The 17760-nt window shown below is 36.7% G+C and overlaps 1 protein-coding gene across 4 annotated transcripts in view; it reads right to left on the reverse strand.

Annotated features, from left to right (window-relative positions):
- LOC149576603 (uncharacterized) overlaps positions 1–17760 on the reverse strand; it is a 79491-nt gene that overhangs the window by 27661 nt on the left and 34070 nt on the right. For 3 of the 4 annotated variants that reach the window (XM_089818158.1, XM_089818143.1, XM_089818163.1), the window contains exons 9-13: positions 10112–10180; positions 8238–8426; positions 7940–8019; positions 7731–7806; positions 7550–7651 (exon numbers count right to left, since the gene is read on the reverse strand). In XM_089818158.1, the coding sequence (XP_089674284.1) occupies positions 7550–7651; positions 7731–7806; positions 7940–8019; positions 8238–8426; positions 10112–10180 (516 nt within the window). The remainder of the gene's footprint in view (positions 1–7549; positions 7652–7730; positions 7807–7939; positions 8020–8237; positions 8427–10111; positions 10181–17760) is intronic. The other variant, XM_089818149.1, reaches the window with a different exon arrangement.

Raw genomic sequence — 17760 nt, forward strand, 5'->3', positions numbered from 1 at the left:
ACCTTTATTTGTACATATGCATATACATACATGTATGTAAATTTAATCATTTATTTCTTTTAATCATACACACACACACACACATATGTACGTGTATGTGCAAGTATAGATATCATGATATCAGAGTGTCAATATATGAAGTATAATAGGAGGCTCCACAATGATCTCAGATAAAATGGTAACAACTTATCTTATTAATTAAATGCTTAACGTTTTTCTTTAATTACTAAGTGTTATGAACTGACTGGTTAGCTCATGGTTGTCCCCTAGTATACCCTTGCTTGCCTAATTGTTTTTCTTGGTTGTGGTGGTTTAGGACTCCTGCCTATATGCTCAATGGTAGGTAGTGCCCCGTGCCCAATTCCTTTCTAGTACTGCTTCCCCCCCTTCAATGTGCTTCTGCAAGGAAAGAAATTTTCCACAATAATATTATATTCCTCAATATAATCACAATTACTATAACAAGTTAGTATTCATAACCATCACAACGGCTAACCACCATATCACTTCAACTTTCTAAGATTTCAAGATAATAATATAATAGCATCATAACAATTAACTAACATGTCATCTTCATATGAAGTTATAAGGATGAACCATCCTACCATTTCACATAATCATAACTAATTTTACCTATCAACTGACTTCACATAAAATCTCAACGACTATATGATAATTTTTAAATTGAGCCAAAAAATGGGATGTAACAACTAGAATAAAGGGAAGCCTAGGCACCTCATTGTTATATCATCATAAACATCCACACACGAATACAAGCACTCAAAAAAAATAGACTTTCTAAGGCATTTCAAGCATTCAAGATTTATGGATCCTTTGTGACCATTTCCTCTTCAAGATCTAGCATTTTGTTGGCTATCATTGAAGGAAATCTACATTATGGCATTCATCTTCTTCTTGTTCTTTGGTGCACATTTACACCCATGGCTCCATGATGTGGTTTTGGTAGATCCATTGCACTTGTGGAGTTTTTCTACTCCTTTCATTGCAAATTCAACATCTACAACATACAAGCATTACAAAATCCTTATTAACAAGGGTTTTATCAAGAAAGTTGAATATTTACATTTGTCTTGCTTCCTTTTATGCTTTACATTTCATTTCATTCCAAGGTTGATTCCTCAATCTAGGGCTTGACCAAGGCAAGCCTCCCTCAACAAACAAAACCAATTCTTCTTGTGTGCAGGACCAGGATATTAGAATTGTGACTTCAGATCTAAAAAGTATTTGTTGATAGCTTTCGAGAGAACCCAGGTTGATTTTGCTACAATGCCCTAGAACATGTCCAACTTCCCGTAAAATGTCTTGACACTTTTTTTTAGGTCGACCTGTTCTTGGAGATCTAGGAAAATCAAGGTTTATTGGGGTTTTTTGTCCTAATCACATTTGTAGTCAGAAACACAATCACAATTTCATATTTGTGATTTTCAAAACAAAAAGACATCTTCTCTTTTACATTTCAAGGTATGTTCTTCATCATTTATTTTCTCTTAACATAGACCTATTTCCAAATCTTAATTGAGTTGATTACATAAATTTACTGCTTAGATCTATTTTACTCTCAGTTAGTTTAATTTTACATTCACATTGCACATCTTAAAGTTAATTAACATTGCCTGGAAGACGAGTTGCTTGTGTACCTCCTTGACATATTCTGGGTTTAGTATTAGCATCCCTTCATCCTATTTGGGTTATGCTAATCTAACTTGGGTTGTATTAAGAGTTATTTTTAAGAATCCCTTGTAAATATCCCTTTTACCAGGTCTTAGCTAACTATCATAACATTGACATAGTTACTTTCCATATTCATAATCATGAGAAGGCAGTATAACAACTATTTTACATGTTCATATGAAAGAGATTAACAGTTAAAATTAGTTTAACTTAATTTTCTTAAGTAACAACCAAAGGAGTATTCAATCAACAACTATGATGAATATTATTGCCATCGTAACCAACCGTTACTTAATGGTAAGAGAGACCTTTTTTGCTAATAAAGATACGTACCTTTCATAATCACATGAAGGCAGTTTTAGAACCAACAGCTATAACCGAATAACTGGAAAGAAAGTAATTGAATAAACGACATTAACCATCCAACATATCCTCAACTTGAAATTTGCAATTTCATAAAAATAAAGTACCCATTACTAGAAGATATTTGAATGTAGATCGTATCTTTGTCTTATGCAAGTCCTGGCACCTAATGGAGAGGAGAAGCATTGCCAAGGGTTTAACTTTCCAACCATGGACCCTTAAGTATCCCCACACAATCTGTACTGTGGAAGGCCCTCCCTACTCTAGGATTAGGCCTGGGACACTACTAAGCATCCTGGTGTTAGAATGTCAAACCATTGTTTGACTTGGCAACAAGATCTATACAATGGACTACCATGAGCTAACTCAATTAATCTAGATTGATTAAATTTATTTTTTGTTTACTGATTTCATTCTCTTTATCATGTAGGGTTAGCCCACTTTTAATGATTACCAATTCACTCCCTTCATCTCGATCTTCCTAGTCATCCTAGATGAATCTCTAGGGTGAAGCTCTAAACATTGTTTTACCATAGCCATTTACATCTGCCAAATCTTGCTTAAGACTTAACATATAAATTTATGCTACTTGCATCTTAATTACTGATCCTTCTTGAGGGTGTTGCCCTTATCTTAAAGACATATAAAGGGATATCCCTGCGTAAGCTGGCACTGGAATGGAATTCTTTTAAAATACAGTTCTGTTATAAAGTCTATAATATGATATAATTTTAATTCTTCAGATATGAGATTAGCGTTCTGTTATGAAAACAGTATTTCATTATGATTTCCATGTTCTATTATTGCTTCAACATTCTGATATACAATCAGTATTCTGCTATGAATTAGCAGTCTGATATAATATGAATATTCGTTATGGAATCAAAGTTTAACTTACTCATTTGGGTTGTAACTTGATCGTCAAGACTTCTACTAATGCACAACCATTATGAAAAATAAAGACATGTCTTTCAGATTTATGATTTTCCTTTCCTTCTTCCAAATTCAAAATGAAAACTCTCTTATTCAGATGGAAGATCATTTGAAAAGGATAGCATAACCTGGCAATAGATTTCGCCTCTTCACTAGCAATCAATTTCTTTGCACTTGCAGACTTGAACGCTTTCTCAACAATGGAGGTTCACAACCCTTGCAGTCAATAAATACGCTTTATAGCAGTTGTCTTGCACAATGATACAATGGTGATCAATAAAATCCACAAAGTTGTCATGGATCAAAATGGTTACAAAATATAGAGGTATTGTATTGAGAAATGATGGAAAAAATAGGGCTATCGTGGTTGAGAAAGATAGCGATTCAAAGAGCATTAAATGCTTGGTAACTCTTCGTAGTATCAAGTGCCTATATTCTCTCATACAAGTTTCTTTGCACATTTAAGAAAGAACAAGAGAAGGGTGATGGGGAATACATGTAGCACAATCAAAATTAAAGAGGTCACCGAATTGTCATAAGGTCGATAAAATCATTAGCAAGGTGGCCGCTCAAGTTGAAATAATAAAACTATTGCCAAGGAATAAGATTAACACATGAAAATACCTTAATATAATAATATCATATCCTTCCTACCTATACTTGTGTATGTGTGTACACACATATGTACATATGCATGATATATTTATCAAAGTATCTAGCATATACGTCTTATATCAAGTGGTGTATACATACGTCTTATTCTATTTCACGCATACATACATATATATATGTGTACATATATATGTGAGCACATGCAGATAGTATAGTTCAATTGTATTAAGGCATGACAATATCACAGGAAGCTCTGAGATCATTCACTTTGCAAGCTAACACATTCTAATTTATTGCTTAGTGATCTTCTCTTTTTTATTATAATGTATAATGATTGACCAGTAGGTCATGGTAGTCCCTCGAAATACCCTAGCTTGCCTAGTCGTTTTCCCGTAGCCATCGTGGCCAAGACTCATACCTATTGGCTCAATGGTAGTTGGTGCTCCTGTGCCCAATTCCTTCTCTGGCAATGCTTCCCCCCTTGCCATGTTATTGCAAGAAAGAAATTCTCCATTATAATATCATATTCCTCAAATCATTATTTCCATAACAAGTGATTGTTATTGTTCATAAAGCATTATAACAACTAACTACGATTTTACTTCCTATGAATGAATAACCAACTTTCCAAGATTCATGATAACAATATAGTAACATCGTAATGATTAACTAACATGTCACCCTCACGTGAAATCATAATAATTCACCATCTTACCATTTCACATGATCATAACTAATTTTATCTATCAATTGACTTTGCATGAAAACTCAACAACTAGATGAGCAATTTTAAATTTGGCAAAACTTGGGATGTAACATCCCCTCTTTCTCTTGTATTGAATGGCTTAGTATGTAAATGGTTAGTTAATGAATTTATCTCATCTAGTTTATATTATTAAATCTTTTGGCCTCCATTTTTCACCTAAACAGAGGGCACATATGAGCATTACACCATTTTATGTTAACTAACTAAATTTGATACTACAAAAGATTGACACAACTATAGTGTGGGTGTAAAAAATGTACAAAGAGGTTGCAAGGACTCAAATGTTTTGTGAGTAATCATCATATGTCACAAGGAAATCTGCAAATGTAAATAATGTTGCACTGCAAAAATATACAAACCATGATGCAAATAAGAAATGATAAGTTTTCGTGCACAAACATATGTATTCTTGATTCAAAGTTATGATTGGACAATACAACCATTCGACGATGTTAGATAATTATCCCTTATGGATTATGTTTTCAACCTTGAGCATTTAACATGAAAATCATCCTTAAATTCAAGAGAAAATCAAATGAATAACACACATGCCTACTTGAATGAATGATCAATCAGAGACTAAGTCACAAGTAATCTCACAACACAAAACCTCTTCCAAAAAAGAAAGCAAGAATGAGCTCCCTTCATCGATCACCAAACTCTTAGCTTGGTGGTGGCAAAAGTAACTCCCTTCTTACCATTGTGGCAAGAGGGAGTTGGCAAGAGGGGAGCTACTCTTATCGTCCTTGGGAAGAGCTCCCCCAAAGATCAGATTCCGACAATGGTAACCAAATCCTTGGGGGAACTCTTCCTAAGGGTGGCCAATCATGGTAATCAAATCTTTGGGGGAATTCTTCCCAAGAGTGCCAAGATTAACTCCCCTTTTGCCAACTCCCTCTTGCCACCCTGGCAAGAGTGGAGTTACTTTTACCACCACCAAGTTAAGATCTTGGTGATTGATGAAGAGAGTTCATTCTTGGTTGTTATTTTGGAGGAAGTTTTGTTTGAGGGTTGAGCATCATCGCTTACTTGACTTTGTCTTATTATTGCTATGGCTCTGTGTTGTGAGGTTACTTGTGACTCAATCTCTCATTGATCATTCATTCAAGCATGCATGTGTTACTCATTTGATTTTCTATTGAATGTGAAGGATAATTTTCATGTTAAATGCTCAAGGTTGAAAACATAATCCAAATGGAATGATTATCTAGCATCGTCAAATAAGTGTATTGTCTAATCATAACTTTGAATCAAGAATACATAGGTCTATGCATGGAAACTTCTCATTTCTTATTTGCATCATGGTTTGTATATTTTTGGCACAACATTATTTACATCTGCAGATTGCCTTGTGACATATGATGATTACTCACAAAACATTTGAGTCCTTATAACCTCCATGTACATTTTTTACACCCTTGTCAATAAGGATTTTTGCAATGCTTGTATGTTGTAGATGTTGAATTTGCTCTGAAGGGTGTAGGAAAATCCACAAATGCAATGGATCTACCAAAACCACATCATGGAGCCATTGCTGTAAATGTGCACCAAAGAAGAAGAAGAAGATGAAAGCCACAATGTAGGTCTCCTCCATTGATGGCCAATAAAATGCTAGATGTTGAAGAGGAAATGCTCACAAACGATCCTTAAATCGCATATGCTTGAAATCCCTTAGAAAATATGTTTGCTTGAGTGCTTGTATTCATGTGTGTGGATGTTTATGAGGATATGAAAATGAGGTGCCTAGGCTCCCTTTTGTACTAGTTTTCGGGTGTGAAAACAAAACAAGCAAACAAGGTCATCTGATTTTTAAGTTTGAATCCCCGAGGCAATATTAAAACCCAAGACCCAGAGTCCCCGCGAAAAGGTCAACCTATTCTAGGGTTATCCCAAGATGGAGTAAGCCCGAGGTCTCAAAAATTAGACAGATGAAAATGGAAGAAACGCGACTGAGCAGAAGAAAGAGTTGATTGAGCACAAATCCATCCATGGTCCATAAAGTCACTAAAGGGCGAGAGCTAAAAGGTCTTATATAATTGGTGCTTCCATTTTAAGATGGTATACCCTCCACTATAGAACTAGCTACCCTACAATTTTTAGCATCCAATTCTCACTTCAACAACACTTTCAAGATCCACCATTTCAAAGTATTCAATGACGATATTAGTAATAGAAGTTAGATCATTCCCTTACCCTTCATAATATATTGCCTTCAAATTTGTCCCCCTAGCAAACATTCCAGTGACACTAATTAGTCATCTATTTTTGCAATGTTCCCATCCATCAAAAAGATAGGCACGCCAATTCTGAGCCATGTGTCCTTGATCGCTCTCAACAATTCCTATGCTAAAGCTTTCTCCTTGGATAATAAGATATTTCACACATTTCCATACTTGGGTCTAACATTATTAGAAAGTGCAATGAAAATAGTTATTACCATATGTTGATCAAACAAGGTTGAAAGGAAATCCGTTGTCATAAGTCAAAAGAGTGATTTCTCTCATCTACAATCTCCCTCTTTTTGTTCCTTTATGTTAACCCTATTTGGACAAAAGAAAGGAGGCATTCTCTACCCAAAAAGATGTTAGCAATGCTATGAAAGGATGTGGGCTAGACTAATGTGATAAGCCACCAGGAGTCTTTGGTCATCCTTTCTTGGCATGAAGATGGGCTCTTTCATTTGATCTAGAAATGAGATGATGTTAACATGATAAGTAGTAGATCAAAATACATGACCTGCACATCAAAATATAGAGTTGTTGACCCTATTTTATTCAACCCTTGACAAAGTTTTATTCCCAAGCTAGAAATAGTACACAAGTTAACTCTCACTCAACAATGTGAATTCTTAATTGCGCATGCACTATAATGTTAACAATAATACCTAGGAAAAGTTGTTCAAATATTTGTCACTAGAGGAGTGTTGTTCCATCTAAATTAAATGAGCTCTCTACATTGTAGGCAAATGAACTAAAACTATCAACTATTACCGAAGTTATGCTCTTATGTTTTATATGTATCATGCCACAAAGCTAAGTTGGTTTGAACATTACACAATCTAAAACAATGAATTTTTTTGTGTTCTCGGAAAAGAAACTTTCAAAAGTTGTTCTCTGCATCTTGACGTTACTTGATATTCATATCAATTTTTTGTTGCAGCAATTTGACCAAAGTTTCACGCACCTGAACTGTGTGCCATAAAGCGTCAACATCTATAGACTTCAAGCTCTGCTTTGATGCAAAAACAGCATCAAATGCTACAGATGCACTCATAAAGGGAAAACCCTGAAAAGATATAAAAGATTAAACAATCCAGATAACAAATTAGAAAGACTAAACAGCAGAATGTACAGAGGTTACATACCCTTTCGACAGTTTCATAGCTAATGCTATAACTAATAGATGCTTTTGAAAAGTTTCCGTTCCCATCGATCCAAAACCTGTTTTAGAATTCAAGTTTACAATTACTGGCACACATAAAAAAAACTCAACAAACCAAGTGTCTTGGACACTATCTCGATGTACTGTTGCAAGGGATAGTGCAGTATTACCTCATATATAAAGACAATATACCTTTGACTAATAATGTTGAGGTAATTAAGCTCAATAAAATGCTCCTTGGATTTGCTTTTGAAATCCTTCAATTTCCACAGCTGGTGATGAATGAACACAAAATGCAAAAATTTAGATAGTTTGTACAACATTGCATCACACAATTTTCCTTAACAAGTTGTACATTAATATGTCATAAAACCTTATGATTTTAGCATAGTTAGCTACAGTGGGCACATTAAAACTAACAAGATATCTAATACAGAACAAAGTATGTACAAAAGGATATTGAATTCTAGGAGTTTTGTAAGATGCTTACCAGCATATCCTGCAGAAAAAGGAGATTCTTAGTTTTGCTTTTGACATCATATTCAAGGGCACGTATGATTTCTTCCTTAGGAATGTGATTCTTTGAGCTAACAGTAGAATAGAATTCACAAAGATCTCTTATCTTGCTATCAAGGACATTAAGTTCTTGCTTCATTATTATTATTTTTTCACACAAGACCTGCAAAGGCAGTACGCATGTTATTTTAGTTTTGAAGAATACAGAAATAGGGAATTGCACATCAATAATATAAAGGTAGCCATTAGAGGGAAGAAAATTTACACAATGAAATGTATTAATTTTGTGAGGAAAATAAATACACAAACTCAACAGACAGAGATTCAACCACATAGCATTCCAGACGATACATTGTTTTACAATTAACTTTGTGCTCTACTCTTCAAATGGAGAAACATGAAGACACCCGTTTAAATTGTTTGACGTAAGCAACAGCTTCCCATGCAAACTTTTGGGGATATAATATATTCGATAAGAGGTATACACTGTAGCAGTTTGTACTTGCCAAGAACTCATAATCATGTTAAAATAAACTATCCGCCATGCAAGTACTTCAGTAATACATCCATATCAGAGCTTTTTGTGTAGCAAGAATATTAAAACCACGTCTTAAACCCACCATCAATCAGAAAGCATAGCACCAAATTGAGTCTTTATTAGCTAGATCATTGGATGAACAAGCGTTGCATACATATATTCTGTGACTATCTTTCCATGTCTACAGCACTGGAACTATGAATTGAACCCCTATTTACAGCTTTGTATTTTATCTATTGCATATTTCAATACACAAAACACAAGAACTTTTGGGTATAATGCTGGACAAGAGGAATCTATTAGGTATAATGCTAGACCAGAGCGATCTATCTTGGTACTAACAATGTTAGTGATTTTATGGGAATTTCTGAAGCCAAACGTATTAGTTTCAAAACGGTCATTTGATGCAGGAGCATCCTACCTGCCCACGCCAAAAAATAGAAGTGAATAATGACACATAACAGAGAGAAATAAAACAGTGGGCACAATATTGGGTAAAGAGAGAAAAGAACAGTGGCATTGATGTTTGGAGCCAGTCTGGAGTCTACGTAGAGAAGTGAAGGTGATGGGCAAAATGGGCAAATTAACCGGAAGGCTATTGGAGCCAGGGTATAGGTACATTGCCTTGCATGATGGAGAGAACCATATAATGGAACGGCAAAATTAGGGGAGTGGGGCTGGTAGGCGGAAAGTTGAAAAGGTGGGATAAAAGGAAAAAAGGGATGGAGCGTTAAGGGGGAAAGATGGTGAGAGGTTGCGGGAAGAAGAGAGTACACGAATGAGTGAAGAGTTGAAGAACAATAGAGGGAATACTGAACCATAGAAAGTTTGGAGGCCATGAAGGTCGTGAATAAATATCTTTTTTACACATTTTGTTTGTAATCAACTGTTAGTTGAAATCCAATTACGTAAATGAGTGATTTCGTTTTGTGATTAATATTAAGAAGCTCGTGTCTGATTTTAAGTTGCATTTGAAATGAATTTACGAAATGTGTACGGAATGCAGTGTGTTTCTGTATCGTATGTTTTATGTTGTGAGTTTTGAGCTATTGCTTCATGTTAGAGGGATAAAATATTATGCGATGGCACAAATAAAGAGAGCCAACGCTGGGTTTGAAGACGTTATGAATGAAAAATAATAATCATAACGGCTTCTCCCTTTGACCTTTAAGTTTCGACTCATTATCCGCATTAATAGTCATGTTAAACGATAAAAAACTATGCAATAGCATAAACATACGGAGCCAGTCTCTTCTTATTACAAAGAATGCTGGGTTTGAAAATGTCGTGAATGAGAAAAATAAGAATACCAGATTCTCCTTTTGAACTTCTTTAAGTTGCTCCTCATAATCCGCCTTCTTACTTGCAAACGATTTTATCTGTTAAACATGTCAAAAGAATGATATAATTTCAATCCGAGAAGCCAAAAATATCTATTAGAATTTTGAGATTAAATCCAGTGGCATTTTTCTAGGCCTATCAACATTTTAATAATGAACATACTAGATAGTCTCGCAAAAAACAAACTAAGCAATATTACCCACATCAAATTTTAAACACAACACAGGTTAAATGAAGATGCAAACCGATGCGGAGCATCTAATTTAACATTATATTCCCTCGTTGAGTTAGCTGAGATGCTGTTCAGGCATTATATGACATTTATTTTTCTATTATTTAATTATTATTATTCTGTTCAGCAGTTCTCTTTTTTAACAGTCTTTAACTGACAGATTTCAGATGTTTTCTATTTATTTTTTATGAATAGTGCTTTTCTATAAATAAATAATATTTTGATTAACTTCAAAACTCTAGTTGGTCGAAGAGTTAAGGAAGTTCAAGTTTACTAAAGTCAGTTTTACAGGAGTTTAAAAATCTCAGGGAAGACTCAGAAAAGCAGGGGCTGAATGTTATATGACTGAATTCTACAACTTGTCCATCCCTATTGCTATTCTGGCATTTTCTAATTACTCGTGTATTACATGAATAATCGAATGAGTAATTACTTTGGTAACAGAGTGGTTGTATTTGTGACTTACTGATCCTCTTCTGTTGAAATTGCTTGTATTCCTTAGCATGGCAGAACAGAGTATATTTTGAATTTAACTTGCAGGCTATTAGAACTTGAACTCCGTCATTTTGTTACCAAAGAAAAACTTAAATTGAAGAGCACACAAATATACTGAGAGAGTGGGGTGAATCAGTATATGAAAAAAAAAGGTTAAAAACTTTAGCTTCTTAATTTGATTAGATATAAGTAACAATGTGTTATAAAGCTTAATCAACATATATGCAAGATTTAGCAAATGAAAACACCAAAGAATACGAAATTCACGGGGGAAACCCTCAACAAAAAACAAAGACAAGTAAATCATTTTATATATCTTCTTTTACAATGTTTGTAGGCACTAACTAGAGGCACCAAACCCTGAATATGAAGCACAAACTCCACAAAGATGAAGCCCTGACTTCACCAAAATGAGGCAACAACCTCAGTATTAATTTCTTCACTAAATTCCACTATTATATCACTAAATTCTGCTATTATATACTTTTGCTAATATTGATCATAAGTCTACTACAAGATGATCACAATTCTTTTGAACTCTTACTATCTCTTCCTCGTATATTTTCCTCCTCAAATCTGTTGTGAAGTGAAGAGAGATGTTCCATATGGTGGAGAGGAATGGGTTGTACGGTGAGGTCGTACAATGACTAAGACAGGCGATTGGAAGGGCTGTACAGAATGGTCGTACGGGTATGATGATGTCGTACTACCAAATGTGGGAGGATGCTATATGAAACCCAAGGTGTCCGTACGGTGAGTGTATGGAGGGTACGAAGTAATTCAGTGATACTACTTTAGAATGCAAAATGCAACACAAGCAATTTGCAGAAGCAAAGTCTGAAAAGATGCACACCAAATAGTAATGATATTTCCACATACAAGTAATTCTTCAATTTGCCAAATTCGAGCCAAGTAGAACACAGACGGAATAGGGTAAGGGTTAAATCCCAATGAAACTGAAAAGCCAAGTAGGGAAGATCTTTAAGTTTTGAAATGGCGAACAACAAAGAATCCCAACTGGAATTCACAGTTTACAAAAATAATCCAAATAAAATGCATACCTAAAGACTACATACCAACTGTGCTTAAATACCCGTTGGGAAACTTTCCAAGGGTGTACAAAGATAGCCGACGGCCACACAAACTACGGAGACAAAAATAAAATGGGTCTAAGATATATTAAATCAATCGGCCCATTAACAATAGTTTGATAATTTATTTATTTTATAACGGGATCATTACAGTACTCCCGTCCCAAATTTTGCTTGTTTTCAAGCAAATGCAATGTCAAGTGATGAAGAATGTGCTCGCCCTCCCACGTCATGTTGTCCAATGGTAAGTGTTTCCGACACACTAAGTATTCCTTCATCATGCAGTTCCACAGAATCTTCTCATTTACTTTGATGATCTCGGCTGGTTCCAATATGAGCTTTCCATCTTCATTGAGTAGTGGGACGTCTGTGGCTACCAAGACGTTCTGCCTACAGTCTTCTTCGGACATGAAACATGAAAAACGTTATGTATACAACTTCCTTCCGGAAGTTCTAGCTCCTACATGACTTCACCAACATGACGAACTACATGATAGGGGCCATAAAATTGTGGCTTCAATTTTTCTTTCCCTTTTCCTTCAATGAGGATTCTCAATATGGCTGGAGCCGGAGATAAACCAAATCCCCTACTTCAAAACTCATTTTCATTCTGTATCCGTCAGCGTACATTTTCTATTGATTTTATGCCCGCTGTAAGTTTTCCTTCAAGCATCTTAGTATGATATCCCTCCTGAAACCAGTCCCTCGCCCTTGGTGCGCGATGGTCACCTAGAACTATGTCGATGAAGGAAAAGGGTTTGTACCTGTACAAAGCTTTGAATGGTGTCATTTCGATGGACATGTGGTACGTGGCATTGTAGCAATATTTCCTAAATGTATCCATTTTGACCCACACCCGTTGTTGTACCAAAACATAGTTCCGAAGGTAACCTTCAAGCCACTTGTTCACAATCTTTGTTTGTTCGTCTGTCTGTAGGTAGTAACTAGTACTTGATGACAATTTTGTCCATGCCATCCGAAACAGTTGTCCAAAAGATACTGATGAATCGCCCATCCTGATCACTAACAATGTTTCAGGGTAACCCGTATAGGCGGAAGACTTCTCTAAAGAATAGATCGACAACTTGTGCGGCCTGAAAATCTGAGGGATGGTGAAGAAGTGAGCGTACTTTGTCAATCTATCAACCACCACAAAAATGCAATCCTTACTGTTCACCTTGGGAAGCCCTGTTATTAAATCCATTGAGATACTTTCCCACTTATGTTTTAGAATCTGTAGAGGTTGTAGTAACCCGGCAGGTAGAGTATGTTTGGATTTGTTCTGCTGGTAGACCGCACACTCTCTTACATACTACAACACATCCCCTTTGAGCCCTTTCCAAGAAAAACTCTCCCGGAGACTTCTGTAAGTTTTGAGAAAACCCGGTTGTCCTGCCAAGGGTGAGTCATGTATTTCTTTCAAGATTTTCTGCTTCAATTTGGATTCCGGCACTAAAAATATCTTATTCTTATAGTAGATGATGTCATTCACTACCCTGTACCAATCATCCTGAGTGTTGTCATCCATTAGCTCACAGCCAAATATGTTTCTAGAGTATTCTACCAACAGATGTGTCTTCCAGTCAACTGAAATCTAGTTTAGTGAGCAGATGATGGGTTTCATGAACAAGGCATCTGCAACTACATTGTTCCTCCCTTTCACATATTTAATGTCAAAATCAAAAGCCTAAACCTTGCTTACCCATTTTTGTTGTCTTTCATTCAAGTCTCGTTGCTCTAGAAAATATCTCAAATTGTTGTGATCCGTTCGGACGACAAACTTGGCACCTACCAGATACTGTCGGAACTTGGTTAGTGCATGTACGCTGGCCAACATCTCTTTGTCATAGATGGAATATAGGCATTCTATCTACGTAAGCTTCCTACTCTCATAAGCTATGGGGTGTCTATCTTTCATCAATACCGCGCCAATGCCTTCTCCAGAGGCGTCACACTCCAAAATGAACAATCGAGTGAAATTAGGTAATGCAAGTACGAAACAAGTGCTCATTGCCTCTTTCAGCTTATCAAAAGTTAGTTGTGCCTTTTCATTCCACTGGAAAGACCCCTTCCTTGTCAGATCCGTTAAGGGTGCACTGAGCTGAGAGAATCCTTTAATGAACCTCCAATAGTAACTGCATAGTCTGAAAAATCCTCGCAATTCTGAGAGTGATTTTGGGGGAGGCCAATCAAGGATAACCTAAATCTTCTCCTGATGAACTTGAACTTTGTATTTACTGACAACAAACCCCAAGTACAATATTTTTGTCATACTGAATTCACATTTGGATTGCTTGGCAAACAAAGACTACTCCTCCATGATCCTCAGAACTTCATTCAGATGCTTCAGGTGCTCCTCCCATGTCCTGCTATAAATAAGATCATCAAAAAATACCAATAAGTACTTACGTAATTGTTTGTTGAAGATGCAATTCATGCATGATTGGAATGTAGCAAGTGCATTTGTTAATCCGAACGACATGACCAGAAACTCATAATGCTCGTAGTGACAATGAAAGGCTGTCGTTTCTACATCTTCCTCCCTCATGTGGATCTAATGGTATCCGGAACGAAGATCTATTTTCGAAAAATAGATTGCGCCATGCAATTCATCCAACAACTCATCTATCCTTGGAATGGGATATCTATTCTTTCTTTCTTTTTTGTTCAACACATGGTAGTCCACACACATGCGCATCATTTTGTCCTTCTTGACCAAGACTACTGAGGATGCGAAGGGGCTAGAACCTGGGACGTATCCATCCTTTCTCCAACAGTTCCTGAATAGTCTTTTCGATCTCATCTTTGAATTTCTTGGGATGACGGTAGGGTGTAGTTATGACCGACTTGGCTCCAGCTTCCAACTCGATAGTATGTTCAAACCCTCGATGAGGTGGTATACCCGAAGGAATGTCAATGAAAACTTTATCGTGTTTACTCAAAATATCCTGGAGTTCATCATTGTGGTGAGGTGTTCATTGCCCCTTTATAGGTTCTGCCGAGATAAAACAATGTGCAACCCACGCAATGTCATCATGCCGAAAAATTTCCTCCATCCGATGTGCAAAAACTTCTTTCGGACCTTCATTTACCATTCCGCAAAGAACAACCTTCTTTCCATCAACAACAAAAGTGAAGTCCATTCGTTTGAAACTCTGAGTGTATTCATCAAGTGTCTCTATCCACTGTATGCCTGGAATAACCTCCATGTCATCAAGATCCACTATGAAGAAATTCTTAGTCACCGTGTGATTCGCCATTGTGATACTTAGTTGAGGAACAAGGTGCGTGCAGGGCTAAAGAATCCCTCCAGCAACCTTAACCTGAAAGCCTGGGTGCATCTCCGTTGGTAGACCTCTTCGCTTCACCAAGGATGAGTTAATGAAGTTTAGAGTAGCTTCGTTGTAAAGCATCACCATAACCCTTTGTCTTTGAAGGGCTCCCCATACACGAAAAACTGTGCATCTCGGGCTACTAGCTAGGACAATAGACCCTCTGCATCGTATCAAAGTTGCAATCCTTTATGTATGGTTTAGACTAACCATGTCGGTGTCGCCATGATGTTGGTTGCCTTCGCTGAGTGTTTCTTCCTTTTCATCCTCATCATTAGACACGACCTCAATGTAGTGTATTTTTCCTTTCCCAAGGCATCTATGGCCAAGTTCCCACGGTCCCTTGCACTTGAAACATAATTCCCTACTTCGGAGTTCCTATCTAGTAGCTTCATCCAATGACGGCTTCCTGGGCAAAATTTTATTATCTTTGTCCCTCGGAAACGCCGACAATTTGGGGTGTGAGTAACTTTGAGAGGATGATGCCGATGATGATGCCATGCTCTATGCCTTCTTAATAGCCTCCAACAGAGTGGCAAGATTGAACTCTTTGACCCAACCTTTTAGTGGTTATGTCAATCCATCCATGAAGAGCATTATCTGTCTTCTTTCAAAAATGTCTGTGACCAAAATAGAGAGTTTCTGAAATTCCGCAATGTAGTGGTCAACTGATCCAATTTGTCTTAACTGTGCCAAATCTTTGAAATTGAGTTTCAGATCTTTACCATCAAATTGCTCTATCAATCTCTCAGTGAATTCCGCGTAAGTAGTTATTTGATCATGCCCCAGTGTAATGGTGTCGTGATGCCACCATTCATGCGCAACTCCCTCCAAGTGTAGCGCTGCAAATTTGATTGCTTCTTCTTTTGGCATAGGATTCAGTTGGAAGTAAGTATCTACCTTCATTACCCATGCTTAAGGAGATATGGATCCGGATCCGGATTCGTCAAATGGAGACAGATTTACTTTACTCAACTTTCTTCTAAGATCATCATTAAAGTATCCTAAGTTTTCACCTCTCAAATATCTCATTCTCAGATCCGCGTAATCTTTGTAGGATATATCTTCAAAATTTGCATTCTTCTAGTCTTCTTTCAGTTGTTCTTGCATCTCTTCAAAGGTTGGTTGTTTCCCTCTGTGTGGTGCCTGAAAAGACGGCATGGAAGGTTGACAACGTGCTGGATGAGGGTTTGTTTTTTCCGACACTGAGTTTGCGCTGTGACCATTTTGTTCTCCGAATATTTTATTGTCTACCAACTTCTTGAGAGTCTCTTCCATGAGTTGCTAAGTATCAATGATCTGTGCCTAATTCTTTGCAAGTTCTCTCAGCAATGTCACGAGTTCAACAACTATTGGTTCCGGTTCAGCAGCCATTCTATCAACGGAATGGGTTCTTTGTCTCTTCCAACTATAAACTCTCATTCACTATTCACAGACTGGCAAGATCGAAGTGCTCTTATACCACTATAATGTTTCGACTACCTCCAAATTGAACAAGTTACAAAAAACAGAATGGTCGTACGGAAGTGGACAAGTATGCACAGACTGGGAGGTTGTATGGACTAAAATGGAGGGCAAAATACAAAGCCATACGGTGGGTATTTGCTAGGTGTACGCTGGAGTCTAAGTGGTCGTACGATGTGTCAAGGGAGTACAGAAGGTAAGGCAGATGGAAGTTACCGTACATTGGGAAGAGATGGTCCGTACAGGGAGGAGTGGACCATACGGTGAAGAGAGATGGTCCGTACAGTGGAGAGGAATGGGTTGTACGGTGAGGCCGTACCGTGACTAAGACAGGCTATTAGAAGTGTTGTACAGAATGGTCAAAATGGCGAACAACAGAGAATCCCAACTGAAATTTGCAATTTACAAAAATAATTCAAATAAAATGCATACCTAAAGACTACCTACCGACCATGCCTAAATACTCATCAGGAAACTTTCCAACGGTGTATGAAGATAGCCGACAATGACACAAACTACCGAAACAAAAGTTAAATGGGTCCAAGATATATTAAATCAATCGGCCCATTAACAATAGTTTGATAATTTATTTATTTTATAACGGGAACATTACAGACACATAACCTTTCCATTGTGGCTACCTTTTATTTTATTACTGCTCTTTCAGTCAACTCTTCTTAATCATAATTACACCTTTTGATTTATTTTTCTCCAAAAGCAAATAGCATCTACTGAGTAATCGCACCACTTTGTTAATGATATATTGTTCTTAACAAATCGTATCTTCTGCAAACTAAATCACACTTTTCTTAAATGAAATTGCAAACAATTCAATGCCATGGCGAAATCACACAAACAAACCTGTCTATCTTTGTGTAGTTGTTGTAAACTACTTAGTATTAGTTTTTTGGGTGAATAGTTGCTTTTCTACTACTTTAAATATGAAGTTACATATTCACAAAAGAAAAAGATTGGGGGATATTGGATCACCATGCGAGAATCCA

This window comes from Cupressus sempervirens, chromosome 1 (assembly GCF_028749045.1).
Source record: "Cupressus sempervirens isolate cs-2001-9-10 chromosome 1, ASM2874904v1, whole genome shotgun sequence".
Classification (NCBI taxonomy): domain Eukaryota; kingdom Viridiplantae; phylum Streptophyta; class Pinopsida; order Cupressales; family Cupressaceae; genus Cupressus; species Cupressus sempervirens.